General features: G+C 38.8%; 2 protein-coding genes and 1 pseudogene across 2 annotated transcripts in view; 1 reads left to right on the forward strand and 2 right to left on the reverse strand.

The window, feature by feature from the left end:
* The window catches only part of LOC121301207 (RNA polymerase I-specific transcription initiation factor RRN3-like), a 4,573-nt gene extending 4,505 nt beyond the window's left edge, over window positions 1-68 (reverse strand). The window contains exon 1 of the mRNA XM_041230352.1: window positions 57-68. Coding sequence (XP_041086286.1) covers window positions 57-68 — 12 coding nt within the window. The remainder of the gene's footprint in view (window positions 1-56) is intronic.
* Window positions 69-181: 113 nt separating this feature from the next.
* LOC121301208 lies at window positions 182-470 on the reverse strand (annotated as a pseudogene).
* Window positions 471-22,210: 21,740 nt separating this feature from the next.
* Window positions 22,211-23,257, forward strand: LOC121301629 (protein shisa-9-like). Its single transcript, XM_041231185.1, has one exon. The coding sequence runs from the start codon at window positions 22,721-22,723 to the stop codon at window positions 23,240-23,242; it is 522 nt and encodes a 173-aa protein (XP_041087119.1). The 5' UTR covers window positions 22,211-22,720; the 3' UTR covers window positions 23,243-23,257.

Here is a 23,257-nt window from a genome sequence, read left to right on the forward strand (position 1 = left end):
AAGTGGAACCAAAACTCACAGCCAATCACAGCACAGGATTCAAGAAAGAACGAGACCCTTCCATACATTATTGAACCGGAGCTTATCAATGGCCCTCTTGGTCCCACACCCCTTGGACTGGGAAGCCCTACCTGCTTGTGGAAATGTCCAAGGAGCTGCAGGCGGAAGGTCTTCTCCAGATTTACGTGATGTGCTGAAACACCACAACATGCCGACCGGTGCTGGGCAGAGTCCAGCTGCTCAGAGAGCCAGGCTTCGTGGGCGTCCCTCTGATCAGGGAAGGCTGAGCCATCAAAGAAGAGCTGGGAATTTAGGACCAGGAAGAGAACGCCGCCCACCCAGAGACTGAAGTAGTTGTCTCCCCAGCTGTGGAGACACTGTGCGATGGTCCCAGGCGTGGGCATGTTGCAGATGTTGTACTTCACGCTGACGAACACCAGCGGGTCCACCCCCCTCAGGGCACCCTTCATGTCTCCTGCTCATCTCTTCACTGCGTGCCTGCAAAAACACATGAACATAACTGGAGAAACTGTGGTAATCCTTCCGATCATCCTTGATAAAGGTCAAATAATGCTTCCTGCGGTAACAAACATACTGCTTTGAAGCCCACAGTGAAAATACTTGGGAGGTTCCAGATTTTGATAAACTCAACAACTTAATATCAGTGACTTGCATTATTTTATTCAACATTTTAACAATCAACAGAATAAAAACGGTAGCTGTTTCTACTAAAATTAAAAATAATAAATTAGACTGCTTCATTCTGAAGTTGTCAGCTGTATGAAATATGTTAGATTAAATTGGCTAAAATGATTAAATAGTGGAGAAGCTCTATTAAGCATAAGATACAGGAGACAGCTCCTGTAAACTAGGAAACAGGTGCTGTAATTGGGTCAGACAATAGCATCTTTCAGAGCTTCAAACTCAACAAAACATTTCCAGTGTGGTTCATTTTCTGTAATGACAGCCCCTACTATTATATTTATAAAGACAGCAAAATCAACTAATAGAGACAAGGAAAGCACTGTAGATTATTGAAATAACAGTCTGTATATATTTGGAGATGAACAAAGAAATATATTAACCTTTTTATTGCAAACTCAAAATATTGAAACCATCTATTGTACGAAAAATAAGGACAGGTTCCTATTATTAAGTTGTTTTATGTCAACCCCAAAGAATAAACTCCTTTTGTATTGTACAGGTTTGGCATCCCGGAAAGACAACTGGACTCAAACGTTTAGCAAAAGGTAACAGAAACAAGGAATTATAGTACCCAGTTGAACAGCTGGGGTTTGGATGATAACATAGGGATGGGAGCCTTCAATCACCAGTCTTCAAAACATGAAAGAACAAGGTCAGAGCTTTCTCTAGACAACAAGCATATTTTCAGACTCTCTTAATCTGGGATTGATCACAGTTCAGCAGGACAATCCTTGTAAATAACAACCCAACACTGGTTAGCGCAAAAGGTCCAGGAGACACCATCTCTGGGTTTGTAATCCAGCTCTGGCACTTCACTGACACTGGGACCTCATTGGCAAGTGAATGCCTAAACAATTGGGTAGGCCCTTTCCCCCTTCCAACAGACAGTAAAGAACATATTACTGGAGAATTATTTAATTCATCCAACTAGAATCCAACTTTTTTATATTCATAAAGAGTATGACAGAAATGCCTTTACATATTTCAAGAGAAATTGCTGTGGGAGATAAGTCAAGTAGGATCGCATTTCACTTGTAATGTGATTTTTCAGAAAGAACATACTTTTTTTTTTCTAAAACATACTCCACTACTATATATTGCTTTCAAACTGCTGCACTGACCAGGGCAAAACATCAAGGGGGTGTACAGCACCTCATGATGATATACACTCCACGTTAGAGAGTGCTTGTTCCAAAACCCTGTAGAGAATTCAGGGGATGTGAACTGGACAGTATATCATCACCCCAGCCACAGCTTTGGGAGCTGATACATGTACATTATCTCCCTGATAATGACAAAAGTCCTACCCTGTACTGGGCCAATACATGCAAATGCACAATTCCACATTTCCTAAATCCTATAAGATGTTACCTAAATCTCACAAGCCGGAGGTCACATATATGTAACGGATGCTGTCAGATTTGTTCCATTTATCTGCAGGTGGTTTTGTCAGCCATGGCATTTGCAGTTAAAAAGCAATCTGATTACAAAAGAAATACTCAGCCACTCGGCAGCAATCAGGAGCCATAAGCCCTGAGCACCTCCGGAGGATTGAGTCTCCACTTGAAACCTCTGGCTTCCCTTTTCAAAATCAAATCAAATTAAACTCTTTTCATCCATCAAATTAACACACGCTTCCAAGTGCTGTCAGCCTAATGCAGCAAACTGCCTGGTTCTGGATAAATACTGGTATTCATTTTGTAAAAGTGAACAATGACATTCAGGCACAATTGCCTACAGTAGACCCACCAATGGTTCATAGATATATTAATAGGCAGAAGGTGGGGGAATGGTTTGTTATAAAGATCTGTATACAAATTTTCAGACGTTATAATCCTCAAAAACAATTTTTGGAAATATATATATATATATCTATATATATATATATATATATATATATATATATCTATATATATATATATATATATAGACTTCTCCCGGTAACATACTATGCAAACTGGGTCCTGTTTATCGTGAGATTTTTTTTTGTGATGATTTTGCATTTAAGAGGGCCCTAGTCTTGTAACATTTCCTGTTACATTACATTAGAAATATTTCAACCACTTAACCTGAACTCCATGTAAATAGGAGAGGGATTCAAATCGCCGCAGCCCCTGAAAAAAAAAAAGGAAGCAGGATCCAGGAGCAAGGAGCCGTGAATCTCAAGAGCAGACAGTCAAGGTTACCCTGCTGATAACCGTGACAATAAACAAAACAGTGTGGTAACAGTCTCAGTCCAGGGATTGATAACAGGCAGCCAGAATAATGCTAACACATCCCAGCAGCCACTGTCAGCGCATGTAATTAAATGTATTAGCTGCTCTCGGCGCCCGCGAATAGGAATGTTATATAACCCCCTCGTGCCTATTCCAGTTACTCTGATCAGATGTTTCTATGCACACGCAAAGAAGTCAGCATCGCTGAAGCTCTCCACTCCTGGGAGGTACAGCTTTGTAACTGCCATGCTTGTCTGCATGCCCCCAAACACTGACAAATATCTTGTCAGAAATTACAACCCAGATCAACATATTAATGCCTCTGCTGTCTGTGTGCAAAGCCTGTAATTGATTTGATCCCATTTTTCATTGCACAGCTTATCTGCTGTGCAGTCTGCTGTCACTGGCAAATATGATTCGCAGATATAGTACAGCAAGACGGCAATATTTTAGTGGCATACTTTGTGACCGCAGAGCAGTTTGCACTGGTTAGCTTTTATCTTTGGCTTACCAAATGCTCCAAATCCCAGATCCATTTCTAGGAACCCAAAGAGGTCTAATATCCTATAATGTTTATGGTTTTGGCATAATATTGATGAATGGGTGGACAGGGTAGTGAGCTTGAGAGAAGTATTTTACTATCTGTTAACACAAAGTGGAGGCCGGATGCTGCTACACTCACACGCCAAAAGCTCTGGAATACTTTAACCTCAATATGATTGAATGCCAAGTAAAAACGGTAAAAGAGAAGCAGGAAAATGTGTAATAGATTATATCAGCAGGCAGGGTCTGCTGCGTGCACCAATGCACCACTGCCTTCACCCATACAGAAAACAATAATTCTTACCTTCAACAATTCAGACTAGATCCTTATCCTGTTTTTATTAACAATCCTCACTATTGCCCACTATATATTCAAACATACAGTGGAGCCCACCCTAAAGCAAAGCAGACCCAAACAGGTGACCTGACAGGTGCGTATTATTGTATATATATGTAAACAGGGATTGTACTGTGTATAATATGAGATTTAAATGGTAAACAACCACATACTCAAAAGGTTTAAGCTATTATTGTATTTTAATGTAGATTTACAGCTTTCCTAAAACACGCATTAGACTGCACTAAGCAAAGTGCTTGAAATATAGTTATGAAGGTGACTATAATTTTGGTAAATGTAGCCAGGTTGTAGGTTTGCTGATTGTATTGTTCCTTCAAATCACACTACCCAGTTGCTACATCTGCTGGGGGAGATGGGAATAAGTCAGCAGCAGGCTCTTTGTACTTTTTAAATGCATGCACTGAAGCAAAAGCAGCAGCATAATGCATTGAGCCTAATGGTGTTGTCACAGCTGGCAATGAAACATATTGTAGTGCTACAAGAAAACAAACCCCCAAACCATTAAAAACCACCAGACTGATAAAGCTCCTATTGTATTTTCTTCCAACCAAGTGCAATCAATAAATAGCAGTCTAAAATCCATATATCTTACCTGTTTTGGATTTCTGTTAGCTATAAATATGCAGTTTTGAAAGATAGCACACATGTTTTTTTTTCATTCTAAAGCATGATATCTTGTACCACACTAGGTTAAAGAAAATTTCAGTTTCCAACAAGTAATTGAATATGAGATCCATTCGATGTTTGAAAGGGCAACTCTTTAAATAAGTCTAGTGAAATTAAATATAAATACACTACCTGGAAAAAATTTCTGGCTGACATGATACTTCATGTAATAACACATAATGTACCAGTCAGATTACCCTGGATGTCAGATCTCATTTTGTCTCAACATCAAATTGGGGATGTTACTGTTTTTTTTTATAGATTATCTTTGATCTTTTAATGTCCAGTCTGCAATCTGGGCATTAAGCAAAGGTTAAAGACTGCCTGTTTTTTAGTTTTTTGTTGAAGTCAGTGAGATTTGACACCCATACTGTATCCATAGTTGAATGGTGAGACTGACTTGGTCCCAGTTCAGACCGGTGTGGCTTTGAATTAATCTCATTACTAGTGGCCGATGGAAACAGGTTCAAATGCCAGTATTTTTTTATTTTTCCAAATAGGAGTTTAATATTTCCTTGAACTAGAAAACAGCACTCTGTGGTAATTATTGAGTTATTTTTTCTGTCCTGTTCATTGTTTTTATGCACAATGAGATTTTCAGCATGCAGTACAAGGTGTACACTGTAGGAGTTTTCTCTGGGCCACATCAACACGAAGCTGCTAGTTTCAGGTTGTCTTGGAGAAAGAACAAGCAGACAGAGCATGAAGCCATGGAGCACGCTCATGTGTTACACAGAAAAGTCCTCAATGCACACATAACCTACACGCAGCATTAGGCATACTTTCACCACTTACAAGCGAGCCAGTGTTTTTATCAAGTTAGCGATTAGGATTTAACAGAGTAAGATCTGAACTTAAAACAAAAGTGCAAGATAAGGAAAAAGAATCTGGAAAGAACTGGGCTTTTGTGCAAAGCAAAAGAGCCAAATTGAATTCCACTAAATGGAACGCACAGTTTGTTTTTGTGACCTCGGGGCATATTGATCTGAGACTTTATAATGGATTGAAATACACAGTTGTGCTGAATCTCTAAGGTCTAAGTACACACAGAGTGATTTAAAGAAGCAAGCCATTTGCAGGGTACCATCATGGCAATAAGGGAAGTGAAATCCCAGGGGGCGCCACCAGCACATCACATGACTGGGATTGAGGCAGTCACCAGGCTGGCTGTGGAACAGATCAAGGTAGCACTGCCCAGAGTTGTGTAGGATAAAGGGGATTGAAGTCGACCAAATAATGTTAGTCCTTAGTTAGATATTAATACAATAAAGGGGTTCCTTACCTCAAGGGGAACTTTTAAATTGTGTTTACATTGTACGTCACCCTCACTTGAAACCCTGTATCTGCTTTAGGTAAGAGGAAAATAAAAAATCCTTAGAAACAATGCTGCCTCTTTGTCAAAAGATCGAATCTGAAGTGGAATCATTGAAAAACGCTTGTAAACTCTTTAAAAAGAAAGTTACTTGGTATCGGTTCTGTTGTTCTTTCATGCCATTTGTTTTCTCTTGCAAAGGCATCTCTTTTGCTCCTGGCTTTATTTGTGCAGATGAGAATTAGCTTGTAAGTTTCAAAGGGACTTGATCAAATCTGATGGCTGTAAACATGTTACTGGCCTCCTACTGCTATAGATGGTTTTGTTTTGCACATAAAAATGTAATTTAACATTTAGATTCCTGCAATCTCTACTAACACTTGAAAGAAGAGGGAATATGGAGTAAATACCTGAATGACTGAATGAACAGAGAACAGCAGATACAAATCAGGTACTTATAACAGTATAATACAATCATAGTGAAATGAATATTGGGTATAGCTTATGAAGTGTGTAACACACCTGTATTAAAGCTGCCACATTTACACAAGCATCTGCAGTTAACTACATTTGTGAACCAGGCAAGCATTATCAAAGATGCTACCTTGTTGTCGAAGTCTCTTCACACACCTCCCTTTCCATTTGAAATTGATCATTATTAAAACCAATTAGGAGAACTGATGTTTAATCTGACATGCACGGTTTTAATTTCTGAAAGAAAAAAACAGCATTTCCAAAATTATACAGGAAATAAGAAAAACTTGAAATGCATAAAGCTTGCTGTTTACTGGACAACGCTGCAGGACGTCACAAATAAAACGGGCATGCCATAAGTAGGCATCCAACTGGGCAGTAAGTAGCATTACTTTTTTTTTAGCCACTGACCATGCTGAATGCTTTAGTTCTACCTTGGCCTCAATCAGTGCCTGGTTGGCACTGTCTTATGGAGCCAGTCTAAGTGCTTGGATGTGCTATACTTAACACCCAGCTCCTATAATGGATCTGCAGTTTTATCTTACAACTGCCATTTTACAGTTTCAGAATTACGGTTCTTCAAATATATATTTTTTTAGCATTGTGGATTTTTTATTTATTTTTGCTGGCAATGCAATGTTTATGAATGTAGAATTTTCTAAGTATATATAACCGGTAGTTTTGCAGGTATATCTTTTTTGTGTCAAGCTATTTTTTGCTCATAAACAATGAAAGAAAATGACCGATATTTATCTGAATATTTCAATACTATTTCTTCATGGTAACACTTTAAATAATTGCTCCAAATTCATAGGAATTTCAACAGAATTTAACATCAAGTGAATTTCAGTGGGCCCTAGGGAGTGATAGTCCACCCCAAACCCCTAGCAGGCAGCATTAAGATGCTTGTGGACCTCATCCAATATATAGATAAAGTCACAGGGAAGACCACTGAGAGAGGAAAGTTACTTAGCATCCTGATTTGCAGACCTATTAATACCTCCTTTTCCCCTCCCCTCCTCCCCAACTAGATTTAAAAATGTCGCTGGCGATAACTATCTTTCATGTTTGCTATTACTGTACTGTCCACAGGCAGCTAGCGGGGAGATTTTGTTTCATGCCCTTCTGTTCCTCTAACTAAAATGGCTATTGTTGTCAGTGAGAAATCAATTTGGGTTGTTTCTGTGGGACTCTCTCACTTTGCCATCACAGAAGGGAGGAATTAGGACCAGGTGGGCAGGAGACTGCAAGTGTAAAGGAAGCCCTTTTTTTGTATCAAAGGGAATGGATTTTTAAGTACACAAGAACAAAAAGACACACACAACCATGCCCCACGTCACGCACTTTCATATTTCAAGAGGCTACTGTATGTGGCCCATTGGTTAGAGCAGAGGGATTGAGAGACAGTGTGGTCTAGTGACTAGATTTGATCAGCTGGGAAGACTTGAGGCCCAGTGGGCAGTGTGATCTTGTGTAATTATAAGTTGGAGTTTTAATTACTAAGAACTGTATATGTTTTCTTCCATACGGATCTGTTCGGTTTGAGGGTGTAGATTGTTGCTTAGTTGTCTTTACTTGTTCTTTCTTTTATTAACCTTGCAACAGAACACAAGCAGTGGTGTGAAGGGGTTTGATGCAGGTTTCCATGGCAATGCTGCGCCTAGTACCTATCAAGAAGCCTGCTGCTTTCCAGTGCCTGCTCAATGCCATTGATACATTAGCCTTTTCTTTTCTTCAACAATACTGGCAGACATGTTCAGAGAATTAAGGACTGCAGGATGTCCAAATCATTGCTCGTTTTCACAAACTGCTAATGAGCAATCATTGAGTTTTCCTGTAGGGACAAAGTCATGTGCTCAAACTCGGAACCTTCTGCGAGCAAAACGTTTCTGTAAAATGAAATTAAACTATTAAAAGTAGCGCTTACTTACATTACTATATTAAACCACACAACTAACTACTTATTCTTGGACGATGATGTCAATGACCTAAAGCACATAGTGCTGCAGTGAATTGCACTGCTCCTTTTCAAATATACAAAGATCTTGCAAATACACTACATTAGCAATCTTTCAATTTCCATTGCTGTTGATTGCCTGCAGTTGAAACAGATACCGTCATATGAATTTCTCTCTGGAACTATGTACTGTATCTACTGAACTGTCAATCATCTTACAAAGAGAAAGAAACTGTCACTCTGCTCTTTTCCTATTGTTTTTCATTCTGTTACTGATAAATATTAGCTAAACAGGCTGTCACCTTCTATACAGAGCAGCATGATTTCTAATTTACACTGTATTTATTGCAAGATGAGTGCATGGGTCTTATAAGAGAGCGTGAAGGACCTGCACACCTCTTAAAGGAACAGTGGGATCTGTTTAAAAATAAACTATCCCGCAGTGAAATGCAAAAAAAAAAAAAATCAAAATAAACAGGCGCTGTATAAAAGTTTAATTTCCAAACCCAACGGATGTGTTTGAGACCTGCAAGAATAAAACGACAGTAGTGTAAGAAAAAATGTAACTAAACTAAAGGGAATGCATTTGAGCTGAGCGTTTGGGGGGGGGGTCACAGCACTGTTCCAAATGGAGAGGCATTTAAACGGCACTAATTTGTAGGCTGTCATTCTTTCAGAGGGACCAAATACTAGAACAGCATGGTCATTTGCTGTTATCAACCCCGCTGTTGAATCTCCCACTTGCATTAATGTCTGATTAAAAGTGGTAATAGATTGTAAGCACCTTGTGTACTTGCTTCCATCTATTGTTAGACTCCAGTCAACAATTCCCTCATGCAAAGAGAATATGCAACAATATCTATTTCCAGAATGTGCAGTGCAACATTGATTGTCCAAATCACCAGATTATACAGTATGAACAAAATATGTGATGCCATGGGAATTTGCATATTGAGCAACAGTGATCTGAACCTGGAGCAATTCAATATAATGTATATAAACCAGTAGAACCTTACCTGGCATGGCATGGATGTCTCTACAGAGCACCGTGATCTTGTGTCTGGGAGCCAGCTTGTTGATGGCTTGCATGGCCTGCTGAGTGAGCGTGACCTTCTATCCCCACCCATCACCCCCGACAGCCCAGGCCTTGATGAGGTCCATCTGGGAGTCTGCAGCCTGGATGAAGTAGAAGGGTCCCTTCCACTCGCCTTGCTCCTCTGGGATAGGGAAGAGAAATTAGATCACTGTCAGTCTGATTCTGCCAAGCTTTCCCAAAGTCAATTATTCATGAGAAGCAATTGTCTCTAAAATGCCCTTATGTTAAATGCACACTGCTTCACATCTGAAAAATGGATGACCATGGATGGCTGATTTGAGGTGGAAATCCCTAACTGAAAATAGTGGTATGAACAGTATGTGGTTGAGGGGTTGCATTTGCTGTGCAGATATGTTTATAAAAGTAAGGTCAGATGAACAGGACAGGGAATGAATGGAGATAGGAAACATGTGCTTCCATCACAATCCTAGTGTCTTGGTAGTGGAAATGAAGTCTAGGTCAGAGATAGGAAAGACCTAACTACCACAGTATCTATCCATTGATCCATCCATCCATCCATAAGTCAATCTGTAGCCCTTTTTCCATCCAACTTTTTAACACACAAAAACGTATTTGCACAAGCAAATTCACACAAAAAAACAGTATGGCAAAAGTTACAGAGTAAATTATAAAGTCGCTCAATACAATCCTCCTATTCACAGTTTTATGGCAATTTATTATTCCCCCACCCACCGTCTGATCTATCATCTACATCAAGGCAAAATCATTTGTTTAAAAAGTATTTGAAAACCTCCACTGTGATTCAACAGTGTTAGCAAGCCCACTCAGGTCTACATCTGGCATCAGTTATAAGCTTTCGTCACTGTAGGAATATATTTGCAATTATAAATACATAACTATCACGCATTAAACTCAGCTAGAAGAGATGAAGCATTGGTTTTGAAAGCAAGGTTTAATGTGACAAAATTTATCCCCAGGATATAGGGCATCCCCCTTGCATGCAAATAAATACTGTTTCAATTTGCCCACAATTGTTTGTTTAACTCTCTTGTGATGTGTAACACACAGAAAGCTGTTTATTGACTATGAATAACCCTCCCTGAAGAGTTAGCAGTTCTGAAGAGCAGGGGAAAGCAACCCACGATTACTAAACACTTCGGGAGTAATTATGTACATTATTTGTGTTTCAAAAGTGAGCAAAACATGCATTTATGTCAGTGTAAACCCTTACAAAGAGCATCCCACATGGTTACAATTGTGATCCTCGATCAGGTAGCTGTCAGCTTGCTGGCCTAAAAATTAGGAGCATAACAGTGGGTGTCAGGCTATTGTAATTGCTCGTATCCCTCTGTGAATGTCAGAAGTCAAGTGACCAGGTTGTACCTCTTAAACTAGACTGCAAATCATGCATTACCAATTAGGTTAGTAACAAACGGGTTGTCAACTGAAATATATCACCATCAAAACTAACAACAGAATTCCTACTTCATTACGGGCCACTTCATAAAGTAATTATATTACTCACACTAAACCCCAGGACTAATGTAATTCATCATAAACAGTCACTTTAAGGTGTGTCCAATCAATAAATGAGTCAAAAAAGCAAAAAAAACACTGGAAGCCAGAACTTTATTAATATAAGTTAACACAACATTGAAAATATATGTATGACACAGCAAGTGCCGTCAATTTAGGAATAATGCACTGTAAAGCTAACACTGTCAGTTACATTATTGTAATTACTGATTTGGGAGAATTGGACTGCTGCCTGCTAATAATATACTATGGAGGAAATTTTATTCCAAAATGAAAAAATAAATAAATAAATGAATAAACGTTTAAATAAATAAATGAATTAATAAATAAATGTCTATATATTTCTATATATTTATTTAGAGATGTATGTATTTATTTTAATATTTATTTATTTAGGCATACAATATCTTCCATACTACACTACAACCCCCAATCAGGAGTGTTATTTGCAATGGGGCAGGAGTGGCAGTTGACCCCCCCCCCCCCGATGATCGATGGCATTATGTCTTCCACTTTTTGACCAAGACACCCCACCAGACACATAATATAAACACATATAAGATGGTCAAAGTTTTCTTCACAAATGAATAAAATACATTTTCCAAAACATCATTCTTTTCTAAACTAGCCCGGATCTGGAATGAAGTCGGCGACGGTTGCTATGTGATGTAATTGCTTGCGCTCAGCATCTTAAGGCATCGACGGCATTCATTTATTTTTGACTGATAGTGCATCATTGTCTAGTGATTATATCGACAATACAGATTTGAAAATGAGATTTAGGTAGGGCTGTGCTGTACGTTTTCGGGATGTGACTCTATTTCGATTTTAGATTCTTGTCATTTCTTAAAATTTCGGATTTCTTTAAATAAAAATATAATGATCTGAAATAAGAGTAGTCTAATGTCCCTAGCTGCTACTGTAAAACAATTTAGAAGCAAACGATGTTGTACCGCTGTTTGTTTAGTTTAGCAGTAGTTACAGTCAGAGAATGTGAGCGGACAGGTGACAAAATTCTGCTCACTGCTTATAATATCCTTTGCTCTGCTCCGCTTTACTGTTTGTGATTCCCGCTGCACTCCGCCGCTCTAGACAAAATAGGCACGCTCCACTCCCATGGTATTAAAAATAAATAAATAAATAAATAATAAACTAGCTGCACCCCCCCACTGTGTTGCTGATTGCAGATGAAAAGATGTAATGTACATTCAGAAAGGAATACTATTTAATCTTCCTTATTATAATTGCATAGCTTGACTCAAGTAAAAAAAAAATCCCTTGCTATGATCAGCAAAGAAAAAAATCCAACATAAAGTGCTCAGAGAAGTTAACTATTTTAATTCAAAGATGCTTTCTTATTATTATTGATTGATACTGAAAAAATGCGTAAATTGAAAATAAAGTAAAAGTTAGGCAATACCATCTTGCAATTAACAGGTTTTAACCGGTTCCTATGATGTTGTGTATGGTGTACTCACTTATTTTAAACTACACATGATTCATATCAAATTAGCTTTAAACTGGGCTAACGGACCAGTGGCGTAACTTTGGTTTCAGTAGCTGGGGCATGCTTGAAGATTATTCTATATAAAATAATAAAATATATTGCAAACAAGTATAACAAAACATTCCATGTCTAATTAAAATATCCAAAGACATTCCTGCTGCAATCATTCAAAACAACACATTGTTGGCACAATGTTGTCATGACTGATGAGTGTGGCAAATAGCTATATTATTCAGCTGCTTCTGAGTCATGGAATTTATGAACATGAATTTAGACTTCAAAGCACACCGAAGCTCCTCTCAGATTGGAGCCCGGATCCAGGATCAGATCCCTTTAGTACAACCGGCCCCTGAGGCAGCGTTGAGAGCGAATGTGGCATAATGCAGATTTTATGAGAGGGATGAGAATTGCCCTTGAAATATAATTCCAGAAACATTGAGGTTTCCACACAATTGAAGTACTTAAGATAAATACAGTTTTGGTTTTAAAATTATGACGGTAATGTACTGGTATTTCAAAAGGATGTTTTTAAAATGTATTTTCAGCTTCCAGCCGCATAAAATGCAGATGTAGCTTGAACCTCAAACTACAGTGTATCAACGATAATATAAACAACACCAAACTCCAGACAGTGAGTTTCAATCTTTAAACATGTCCTGTTTACAGGTAGGATCTCAACTATACTAAGATTAATATGATGATGCTTGTTATGGTAATTGTTTATTTATTAGTTTAAAAATGTTTAATAAAATGTGACCAAGAGTAAGTTTTAAAGATGCGAGAATCTGTGTGATGTATTTAAACACACCGAATAATTTAGAATCAGTAAGATAGTGTGATTAATTTGGTATAATAATTGTGTAAAAAGTTATTGGTAAAGTATTTAGTTGTTATTGATGTCTATATTTATTTGCATAAGGCACAAAAGTCATTTTGCTGTTTTAAGTTTACTGTTTCAATTTAAAATGAAAAGCAGACAGAAACCTCAGTGTGATTACAGCAGTAAATAACGCAAGCTCTGGTGATTTACAAACTAAACCATTTCTCTGTGTTTTGGATACAGCAGCGTAGTGCATCCTCCTCTATCTTTGTCCATCCATTTGCCATTTTCCCCAACATTACTGTGATCCCAGGCTGTGTACAAACTTGTCAGCCAGGGTCTTTAAAGTATGCGTCACGTATGTTCGTTTCTCATTGGTCAGTTTCCCTAGGTAAGGTGTGTGCAGCTCCAGGATTGGATCAACATTATGGATCAATGGAGCCTGATCCAGATCCGTGAAGTAAAACACTATCTCATGATCCGGTTCCAGTGATCCTGGATCCGATCCTATTTTCTATTTTTCTTTCCCTTAACTTGTATACTGGCTAGTGATTATACCAATAAATTATTGTGAAATAAAAGTTTTAGTACGCATTCAGTGTGAGGGAGACATTTCCCTGTCATTGAAAAAGTGAGGGGGACATGTCACCTGAGTAAAATCTACCTATGTAACAGACCACCATCTAGAGTATGAACGATCCTTAAGAGTGCAGAAAATATGTTTTTAAACTAAATAAACTGTGCATTCGGGTATAACCATAGAACTGTATAAGAACAATATAGGTTATGTAATAACCACAGACAGAAGGATACATTGATGATGTTTCTCACATTTTTATATGGCCAGCTCACAAAAATACATTCAGGCAGTGCTAGTAATGCTTAACAGCTCTTTACCCTTATTGCTGCAACTCAGCAATAAGGGTAAAGAGCTGTCAACAATCAAGATGGAATTCTGTCCAACCTCCCATTTTTATGTATTAACTTATGCTAAATGTTTTTGAGTGTGGGATAAATTACTGTAGCCATGCAGTGTGGTGTGGTATTGACCTAAAATTACATAATATCCAGATGAAATAATATAGCCAGTAGATAATTCACTTTCTCCTTGATCTCTAATATAGTGTCTGGTACGTCATCCAACCATGCGCTAGAAAATAGAACCATTATTGAGCCGAAATATTCTGTTTCATTTCAGCAGATAAAGTAATAGCCTAAAACATTCTGTATATTTTTTATTTTTTATAAATGAATGACAATTCACTTTGGGTTTTCATAGAATCAGTTCAAACAACTTTTTTTCTATTGCTTTACTCTTAAAAATAGATGTCAGTACCTGATATCATTATACTTATAAAAGAAGAAATTGTATTACAGAGAAAACATACTGCAAGGGTTGTGCCTTGAAGCATTTAGAGAAACAGTAGACTTTTTCAACCTATACATTTTTATTTTCAAATTTCACTTCGCCACAGACAGAAAGGCCACCCTGCTTCCATTCAAATCATGTGATAGTGTAGCTTTTCAACTCTGCCAGCCCCACACACTGTCTCTGTTATACAAGCTCAGTCCTGGGACCCCTCCTGTTTTCTGTCTACACTCACTCCCTGGGTCCCCGCATCTCCTCCCATGGCTTCTTGTATCATTTCTATGCTGATGATGCCCAGATCTTCCACTCCTTTCCCCCTCTGACTCCCACACCTCCTCCCGTATCTCTACTTGTCTCTCGGCCATCTCTTCCTGGATGCACTTGCATCCTCTTAAACTCAACCTCTCCAAATTAGACCTCCTTTTCTTCCCCCTTCTTCTTCCCCCACCACTGATCTCTCTATCTCTATTCCTCTTGAATCCACCTTCCTCTCTCCCTCCTCATCCACCAAGGACCTTGGTATCGCCCTCAACCCCTCCCACTCCTACTCCTCCCTAATCTCTACTCTGCCTTGTCTTTTACCTGCCTCGTTTATCCCACACTACACTCCCTCCATACACTCCTTATCGTCACTCTACTCCCATTCCAAACTCTTATACTTGTCTATCTCTGGCTCGACCTCCAGACTATTATTTCTCCCTACACCCCCTCTCAACCCCTCCGCTCCTCTGCCACTGGCAGATTAGCTGTACCCCACCTCCAGAGCCCGCTCCTTCTCCACCCTTGCCCACTTACCCACAAACCACCTGACCCACATGACCACCTTTCGGCACCTCCTCAAGACACACCTGCTCAGACTGCATCTGTAAACCTCACAACTCTATTGGACTATATAGCACCCAGCTGTATTAGTACTTGCATCATCTTGAACTTGCACTTAACCACTCCACACTTTGCTGTATTCTACTACTGCTCTCAATCATAATTATATTTTCAGTATCTTGTACTTGTTTCTACTCTTATCGGTATTTGAAATCCTAATGGAATTTACTTTTATAACCAAAAAGTTTAACTGCTCACAAGTCACATTGTTACATGATTTAAAGGGATTGAGGAAGGCAGTTCAGATCCTGGCACTGGATTCTCCAGACAAGCTCAAATCACCTCAAACCATCAACAATTCAATCAAGGGAACAGCATAACTCAGAGCCACTCAGAATGCTTGCAAACACCATAACACACTAAAGGAAAATGCCAGCGCTTGTTCCTATATTGGGCAACACAGTATAAATGTCACTGTGCCACATGTTATACAACATACAATGAGAACAGGTGATCATTGTGTAATGTTATTTGTTGTGCATGGCTGCGCTTTGTCATGTTTTCACTATGCGTTGTGTTGCAATGCTTTTCTCAATACATACAGCAGTAAACTAAGGGTATGTCTGCTTGTTTCTCTGGTTACGCTGAGGCACAAGAGCGCATGTTTAGCAGGAATAGATTACTTCTGGTTTGTACCCCTGCAACTTCAGCAGAGCGTTTACACTAAGCAGTAACAATATTTCACCATCAGAGATCTTCCCTTGCCTACAGAGGAATGTTAACTCATTAGCACTGTTGTGTATCGCTGACCCCGCTCAATTCTGTAGGTTGATGGTTCACTGCATCCTGAAGTACCCAATTGTAAAACCTGCATTATTCTCTTCTCTTTGCTGCCTGCTGTTGCTCTCCCTCTACAACCTCCTTGCGCCTCCTAACCCTCCTAACCCTAACCCTCCTCGCTCCCTGATCTCCAAGTAATTTCTTTATCTTTATATTCTGAAACCTTCATTTACCTGTATTCTCCCTCTCGTTGCCTTTACCTCTGTGCGTTTACATGCTCAGTTAGATAAATGTATATATTAAACACTGCAGGAAGAGAAGTTAACACACAGTGTGCCTTCTTTTCATGGGGAGGAAACTTCCAGAATCTACAAAGTCAAAGGCCTTGGAAAGATCAACAAAAGACTGCCACCAGCAATTCTGTGAAACGGCTCCCCCTTTAAAATCTAATTATAATTGCCTGTCATTTCTTATTTGAATAGAAGTTCAGTGAACGTTGTCCATTTCTGAAGGACTTTTCTGATGTCGATAACAAAGTAACAGGTGTGTTAGTTCTTAAAGACATAACATCCACAGCCTTCACCTTGATTGTGTAGCAGTACAGTTGATCTCCAGCTATTGTCCACAGTGGGGAAGGTACCTCAATCAGCAGCAGATAAATTAGGTCAGGAATCAGAGATGCAGTTGCCTTGGACCCCTGTTGTGATCAGACTAATGTCTGCCATCTGGGCAAGGAGCCCCAGCAATACTTACACTCTGTGTGTATTGTATTAAAAACTTAAAACACAAAATAATGAGAAATGAAACTAAACATTTGCTTGTTCTTAACTTCTACAAGGGTTAAATAAAAATGCTAATCTTGTTTAATATGTTGCACACAATTTTGCACAACTGATAATGAAAATTAACACATTTTTGACTTTAAGTGAAGTGGATTCAGGCTCCCAATGGGGAAAGGTTAGTTCATTAAAGTATATAGACTGTTAAACACAATCTGACACACATGTGCAGGAAGATGAATACATTTATGACAAAAAAAGACATTTCAACGATAGAGCATCATTTTCCTTTTTTGGGGGGTGAAGTTGACCCCCCAAGATAAATGGAATGAGGAAAAATTCTGTTCATCTCATTGAGTTGTGGTTAACAGATGTAACTCCTCAATGTTGCACTGTTAGGAGTTAAACATGTGTAAAATCTATTTCCAATGTATTTGCCTTTGGTGCAGCTTTCAGAAAGAAAAGAAAAAGATACAAAAACACATCTCAGAAAATGTCAGGAGAGCAGGGTTGTGTAGTGGAGGACCACGGCTGAGATGAGCTTTGTTTCTCTTCGATACAGCCAGGTAACTTCTACACATATAGAGATCTGTCTCAACAGCAAATGAACAGCTCCTGTCAAAGGACTTTGAAATACTGAAGTCAAGCTGCTGTGCTTAAGGACTGTGACCAGTCAACCCTGTATTAGGACCACATGTCTATAGTAACCACTTGCATTAGTCCCTGTGAAAATAAAAGTCAGTAATTGTCTTATTTACTTTCATTGCTTGCCATTTTTCTCACATTGGAATGTGTTTTCAGCTGACACATTTACAATTTAATGAGGAAAATGTTGATTTCAATGTTTAAGCAGTCTGCTTTTTCTCACTGGTAATTTTTGTAGAGCCATCAGTTTTGTGGATGACAGTTAAAAATGCTGGTTGCAACTACAGAGCAGTTCAAGCATGTACTCTGCACTGAGCTATAGGAATTTGAAACTACAAAAACAGCCAGCACCATAACAAAGACTTTACTTGAATATCATTTGGGATGCAAGTTTATTTCATCTTCCTAATAAAAAAAAAAAAAGAAATTACTCCTAGTAATCCAAATGAAATAAAAATTATTTGGTTCTCTCCTCAGATGCTTCTGAAAGCAGGCTGTGACAAAGCTATGGACAATGCCATCCACTTCCTGCAGTCCATGATTGCATAGTGCCGCTTGAAAAAGTGGCAATTTTCCTGGAATCAAATTATCAAGAGCAGGAGAGAAAGAAAGACTCAGGGAGCCGCCAGTGCCTATATGGAAGAAAAGGTCAAGTAACAAAAAAGCACCACTTGTGACAGCACCCCACTCTTCAAGAGAACAGGAAAATAGCACTTAAACACAACTAAATATAATTGACATTTTTAAGTACTTTCTACAGAATACATTCTGGAAATGCTGGTCTTTTTACAAAACTGAAAACAGAGTAAAGCTACATTCCCACTGCCCTGCTATTATGTTTTCATGCACAGGGAATCAATCCTTTTGGAACTGGTTGTTCTAAATCGAAATGTAGGCTACAGAGTTTACATGCCAACCTATGCTCTTGAATAATAAAACAGCTTCAATCGGACCAGCTCAGAAATGATTTTAGACACAGAATATGGGGATCAGTTCTGGAAATAGGAAGCTTGAATGCGATTTATGCTGTTCATATAAACTGTTGGACTTGTGAATGCTCAGACATGTTCTTGTTTAGCCCAAAATATAAATAATTTCACTTTTTAAGCCTAGTCTCAAATGATAACATTTTGTGTGATATTGATGTGTTAGATCTTTCATTCCTATCCCCAACCGTGTAATTTGTTTGGAACCTTTTGCACTCAGAAAGCTTTACAAACTACCGCTTGTTATTTTTGTTAAATGAATAACCTGCATGGATCTGCTTGTGTGATACTTGATCTAACAAAGCTGTGGTCTAAGCAAGCAGATTTCATACAGTACTCAGGATTAAATAAAGTGGAGCAGGGTTTGCCAAAAACTGAGATGTTTAAAAAGAATGCGTTTGGTCAAACTTGCTTGTCGATAAATGATGCACATGTCGGGATTCATACATAAACAAAGCGGAACAGCAAGGCTGATAAAAAACGTTCCTATTCTCAAAGATAACAGCAGTTGACCACGCTGGCTCAACTGAGACTGATCGAACTAATTATTACTACAATGTTCTCTGATTCGAAACACAACATGCATTGTACCACTGTACAACTATAATGGATTCTGATAAACTTTTGTGATATCGTTCTGTAGTTCATTTGAATAAAACATCTACATTATGTAACTTTTTTTATTTATTTTATTTATTTAATTATGTCTCAAAAAAACAAACAAACAAACAAACAAACAAAAAAACAAGTGGAACACGTTCCACAGCAGGAAGGTACCACAGATTCGCCCAATCAGGTTGTTCAGTTCTATTCGGTCAATCGGCTCACAAAAATACGCCTTTATCACATCTCCCAGCAGAGCAATCACATGACCTGCTACCAGAACGCTTTGCTCTGCGTCCCGCCTCCAGATAAGCAGTCTGCGAGATGGGTATATAACTGCAGGCCGGGGGCTCGCTCTGTGGCGGCGTCTCTGTGGAAGGGCTTGGGGGCGCAGCTTCCAAATTCAAAGAATTTATTAAAAACAGTATCTGCTGCCATCAGATTAACGGTCCATTTGTTTGTCTTTAATAGTGGCCATAGTCAGTCCTATGACATACCTAGTGCACGCAGGCACTAATAAAAGTGTCTTTTGGTTTTATATACCTACTGTTGTTAATATTGCTGTTGTGAATACCTCACCAAAGGTAAATTGAGTTAATAAGTAATTTATTACATTATCAGTTAGAAGTGTATTAAATTATCACAGGCATGTCAGAGTTGTTACACTATCAGTGAACAATTATTACATTATCGGGCAAAAATGTATATTACATTATTGAGTTATTGGGTGATTATTACATTATAGGCAACAAATACATTAATGAGGATTCTTATATTACTGGGAGATTATTACATTAATGGTTGTTACAATCATAGAATTATTCACAGTTGTGATAAATTCTTTATAATCAGCTAAATGTAGATCTACAAGTATCCCTGCGGCAAGAATGTTGAATCCCAAATTCGGTCAGCTGCTTGCAGTTATTTAAAATGTATTTTGTTTAATGCTGAAGCAACTGACCATATTCGAGATTCAATATTCTCACTGCTGGGACTGTGGTTAATGAATTTTAAAAAGCACATTAAGCACTTACAACCCTATAAAATACATTAATATATACATCATACCAAGCTTTAGGTCAAAATAAAAAATAAAATAATATAAAAAAAATAAAAACAAAGCAAACAAAGACAAGCACAAACATCTTCATTTTTCAATTATAACGTGACAGGGGTGTGTGCCTTCAGTGTCAATTAGTCACGACTACAGTGATGACGTAATTAAGGCTGAGTGCGCAAAGCCTCCCACAGAGACGCCGCCGGCCTGCAGTTATACACTATCGGGCAATCTGTCAGCTGTGATTTGCGAATTTGTGTTTGATTGACAGTCCAACAATACTACTTTGCTACGTTTTTTTTTTTTTTTTAAGACCCCACAAAGGCTGAGCCCTTGCATCCCTTGTATCCCCCTGACGAATGCCGGCCTTGAGTCCAGGTGGTGTGCAGAACACAGGCGGGAAACGAGGAAATGAAAATGGCATGAGACTTTGAATAAAGATTTTCGTTCTGTAAAGCCTAAGTCTATTCCATGGAAAAGCAGTTTTGTTTAAGAATGAAAATTAATGTTTAATTGTTGCCATCTGTAGCGAATGGAAGCTTTGCAGTATCATTATATCAGAAGTTTACACCGAGTGGATACAGTTGCTTGTACAAATGTTTAAGAGATTACTCTGAAAGATGATCCGCTAAAATAAAGCAATGCATGCATATTGTACCTGTGTTCATTGCTGGCCTTTTGTAAAACAACAATTGTAATGTAAAGTTTCGACCATTTTGACACTCAAATGCATTTGAAATGATGGTGAATCTTGTTACACAGCACATTATCAAATATGACTGATGCCTGTAAATTCTCGGATCTTGGCCTACACACATACACTTCACCTATATTACCAGCAAGGAATAACATACCAACAAACCAAAGTGGCAGTGTCTTGATTCCTTTTTCACAGCGCTTGTAAAAATGTGTATTTATTACATTTGTTTGGAGGACACAAATCATGTTGCACTAGCTGTATATGCCAGTTCTACAGATAATATAGCAAGCATGGGTTGCAAGAGTGGCTAGATCTGTAACAAACTCGATAGATGTGACGTCAATACACCCAATTTTTCCAATAAGGTACAGAAAAATCACAGCTGTTGCTCAGCCCAGTAAAGCGGAGTGATTTGAACTAATGGCAGGAACTGTTTGACTTTAGCATTGCATCTTGTGTTTTTAGCCGCCCATCAGGTGCCTCAATGCAACTATAAGGCGTTACTCCCACTGCGGCGCTGCCCACAGGAATGGTCTAGATCGGAACCCCCCACTAGATTATTTTAATGCCTTTACTGATATTTATTTGAAGTAAAAGCTTGTGCACAACAAATGTAATAGCTTTGCGCGTGGTAGGAATGCTGGGGTGTATATATATATATATATATATATATATATATATATATATATATATATATATATATATATATATATATATATATATATATTTTCCTTTCCTCTCAGCTGTAAAAAAAAAAAAAATAATAATAATAATTCTGCCGGTCCTGCGGGTCATCAACCCCGGGACTGCACTGCCTTCTACAATCTATTATATCAATTTAGACAGTATATACTGTATGTCACTATAACCTTGTGTGTGTTACTGTGAGTATTGACAAACGATTGCATACTGCGCAGTTATACCTCTTTTATGGGTGTTTTTGTGATAATGGATGTATTCAGTGTAGCATTCAATGTGACGCTAACGCAGAATATACGAATTAAGATAAATACGTAAAGTTATCCAGTGCGTTACATTTGCAAATGTGATGCAGGGCTATGTTTATACGGTGTCATTTGAGATTTGGGTATGCTTAAGACTTAAAAGTGCGTAGCCCATTATTTCGTGTAAATCGCTCACCTGAATTCAAAAGTATTAATGATAGCGCCCTCTTATTTTCATTTTAGTGGCATTAAGCTACTGCATTTTATTTTGTATAATGCTGTACATCGCAAAGTAAGCCTACAGTTGATCGCGCTTGGATCCTCCTATGCACCAGACCTGAACAGAAACAGCACTGCGTTAAATAGAAGTTTTTTGGCAAGTGTGGAGACAGACCCCGTGTGATGCTGATGAATGCATAGAGCTCGCAAAGCAAAGGGTGAAAGCCCTCCTCTAGTGTGATTTTGGCATCCTTCTTATTAGAACTCACTCCCTTTGAGGTATTGCTCTATAACAGATACCACCCTTGTCTCGCTCACTCCCTTTCACTCGCTCGCGGACCTGCAGTTCAGCTCATAGTTTCAGAGGTGAAGTGCGTGCGAGAGCGCGCTCTTCTCAGCAAATTGCAAAAGTAACCGCAAGGAGAAGTATGAGTAACCACTCAAAATAAAAACGCGTGAGCCACACACTCATTGTTTTTGTGGAGTAGCTGCAGCAGCAGCAGCAACACAAGCTAGAAGATAAACCCTAATTTTAATGATTGGCCATTGACTACGTGTTGTGGAAATGCTGCTTGGCTTCTTGTGAGACCAGATCGACTTCACTTCACGCCGTTTGCTTTCTTTTTTAAGTCTGTCAAAGGAATTTTGACAAGCAGGAGTACACGATGAACAGAATATGGCTTCTGCTTTGTTACTTTTTGGTGGAATTTATGTCTTTGATGTGCAAGGCGCAGGGTAAATCCGGGCAGAATTTGGGGAGTATTGTGATGGTTTCGGGCTCCAACGGGTCTAAAGACGGGGCTAACAGCGTCTCAGACCCTCCACCCTCAGCAGACAGGTGTCGGGGTTACTTTGATGTGATGGGGCAGTGGGACCCCCCGTTTAACTGCAGCGCAGGTACTTACCTGTATTGCTGCGGGACCTGTGGCTTTAGATTCTGCTGTCAGTTCAGGCAGAGCAGGTTGGATCAAAGCACCTGCACCAACTACGATACTCCGGTTTGGCTTATGACCGGCAAGCCCCCTTCAAAGAAAGACGATCCCACGCACGACCCCACAAAGGATAAAACTAACCTGATTGTCTATATCATTTGCGGAGTAGTCGCAATCATGGTCCTGGTTGGGATTTTCACGAAACTGGGTCTGGAAAAAGCACACAGACCTCAAAGAGAAAACATGTCCAGGTAGGGTTCAAAAATACCA

This window comes from Polyodon spathula, chromosome 27 (genome assembly GCF_017654505.1).
Source record: "Polyodon spathula isolate WHYD16114869_AA chromosome 27, ASM1765450v1, whole genome shotgun sequence".
Classification (NCBI taxonomy): Eukaryota; Metazoa; Chordata; class Actinopteri; order Acipenseriformes; family Polyodontidae; genus Polyodon; species Polyodon spathula.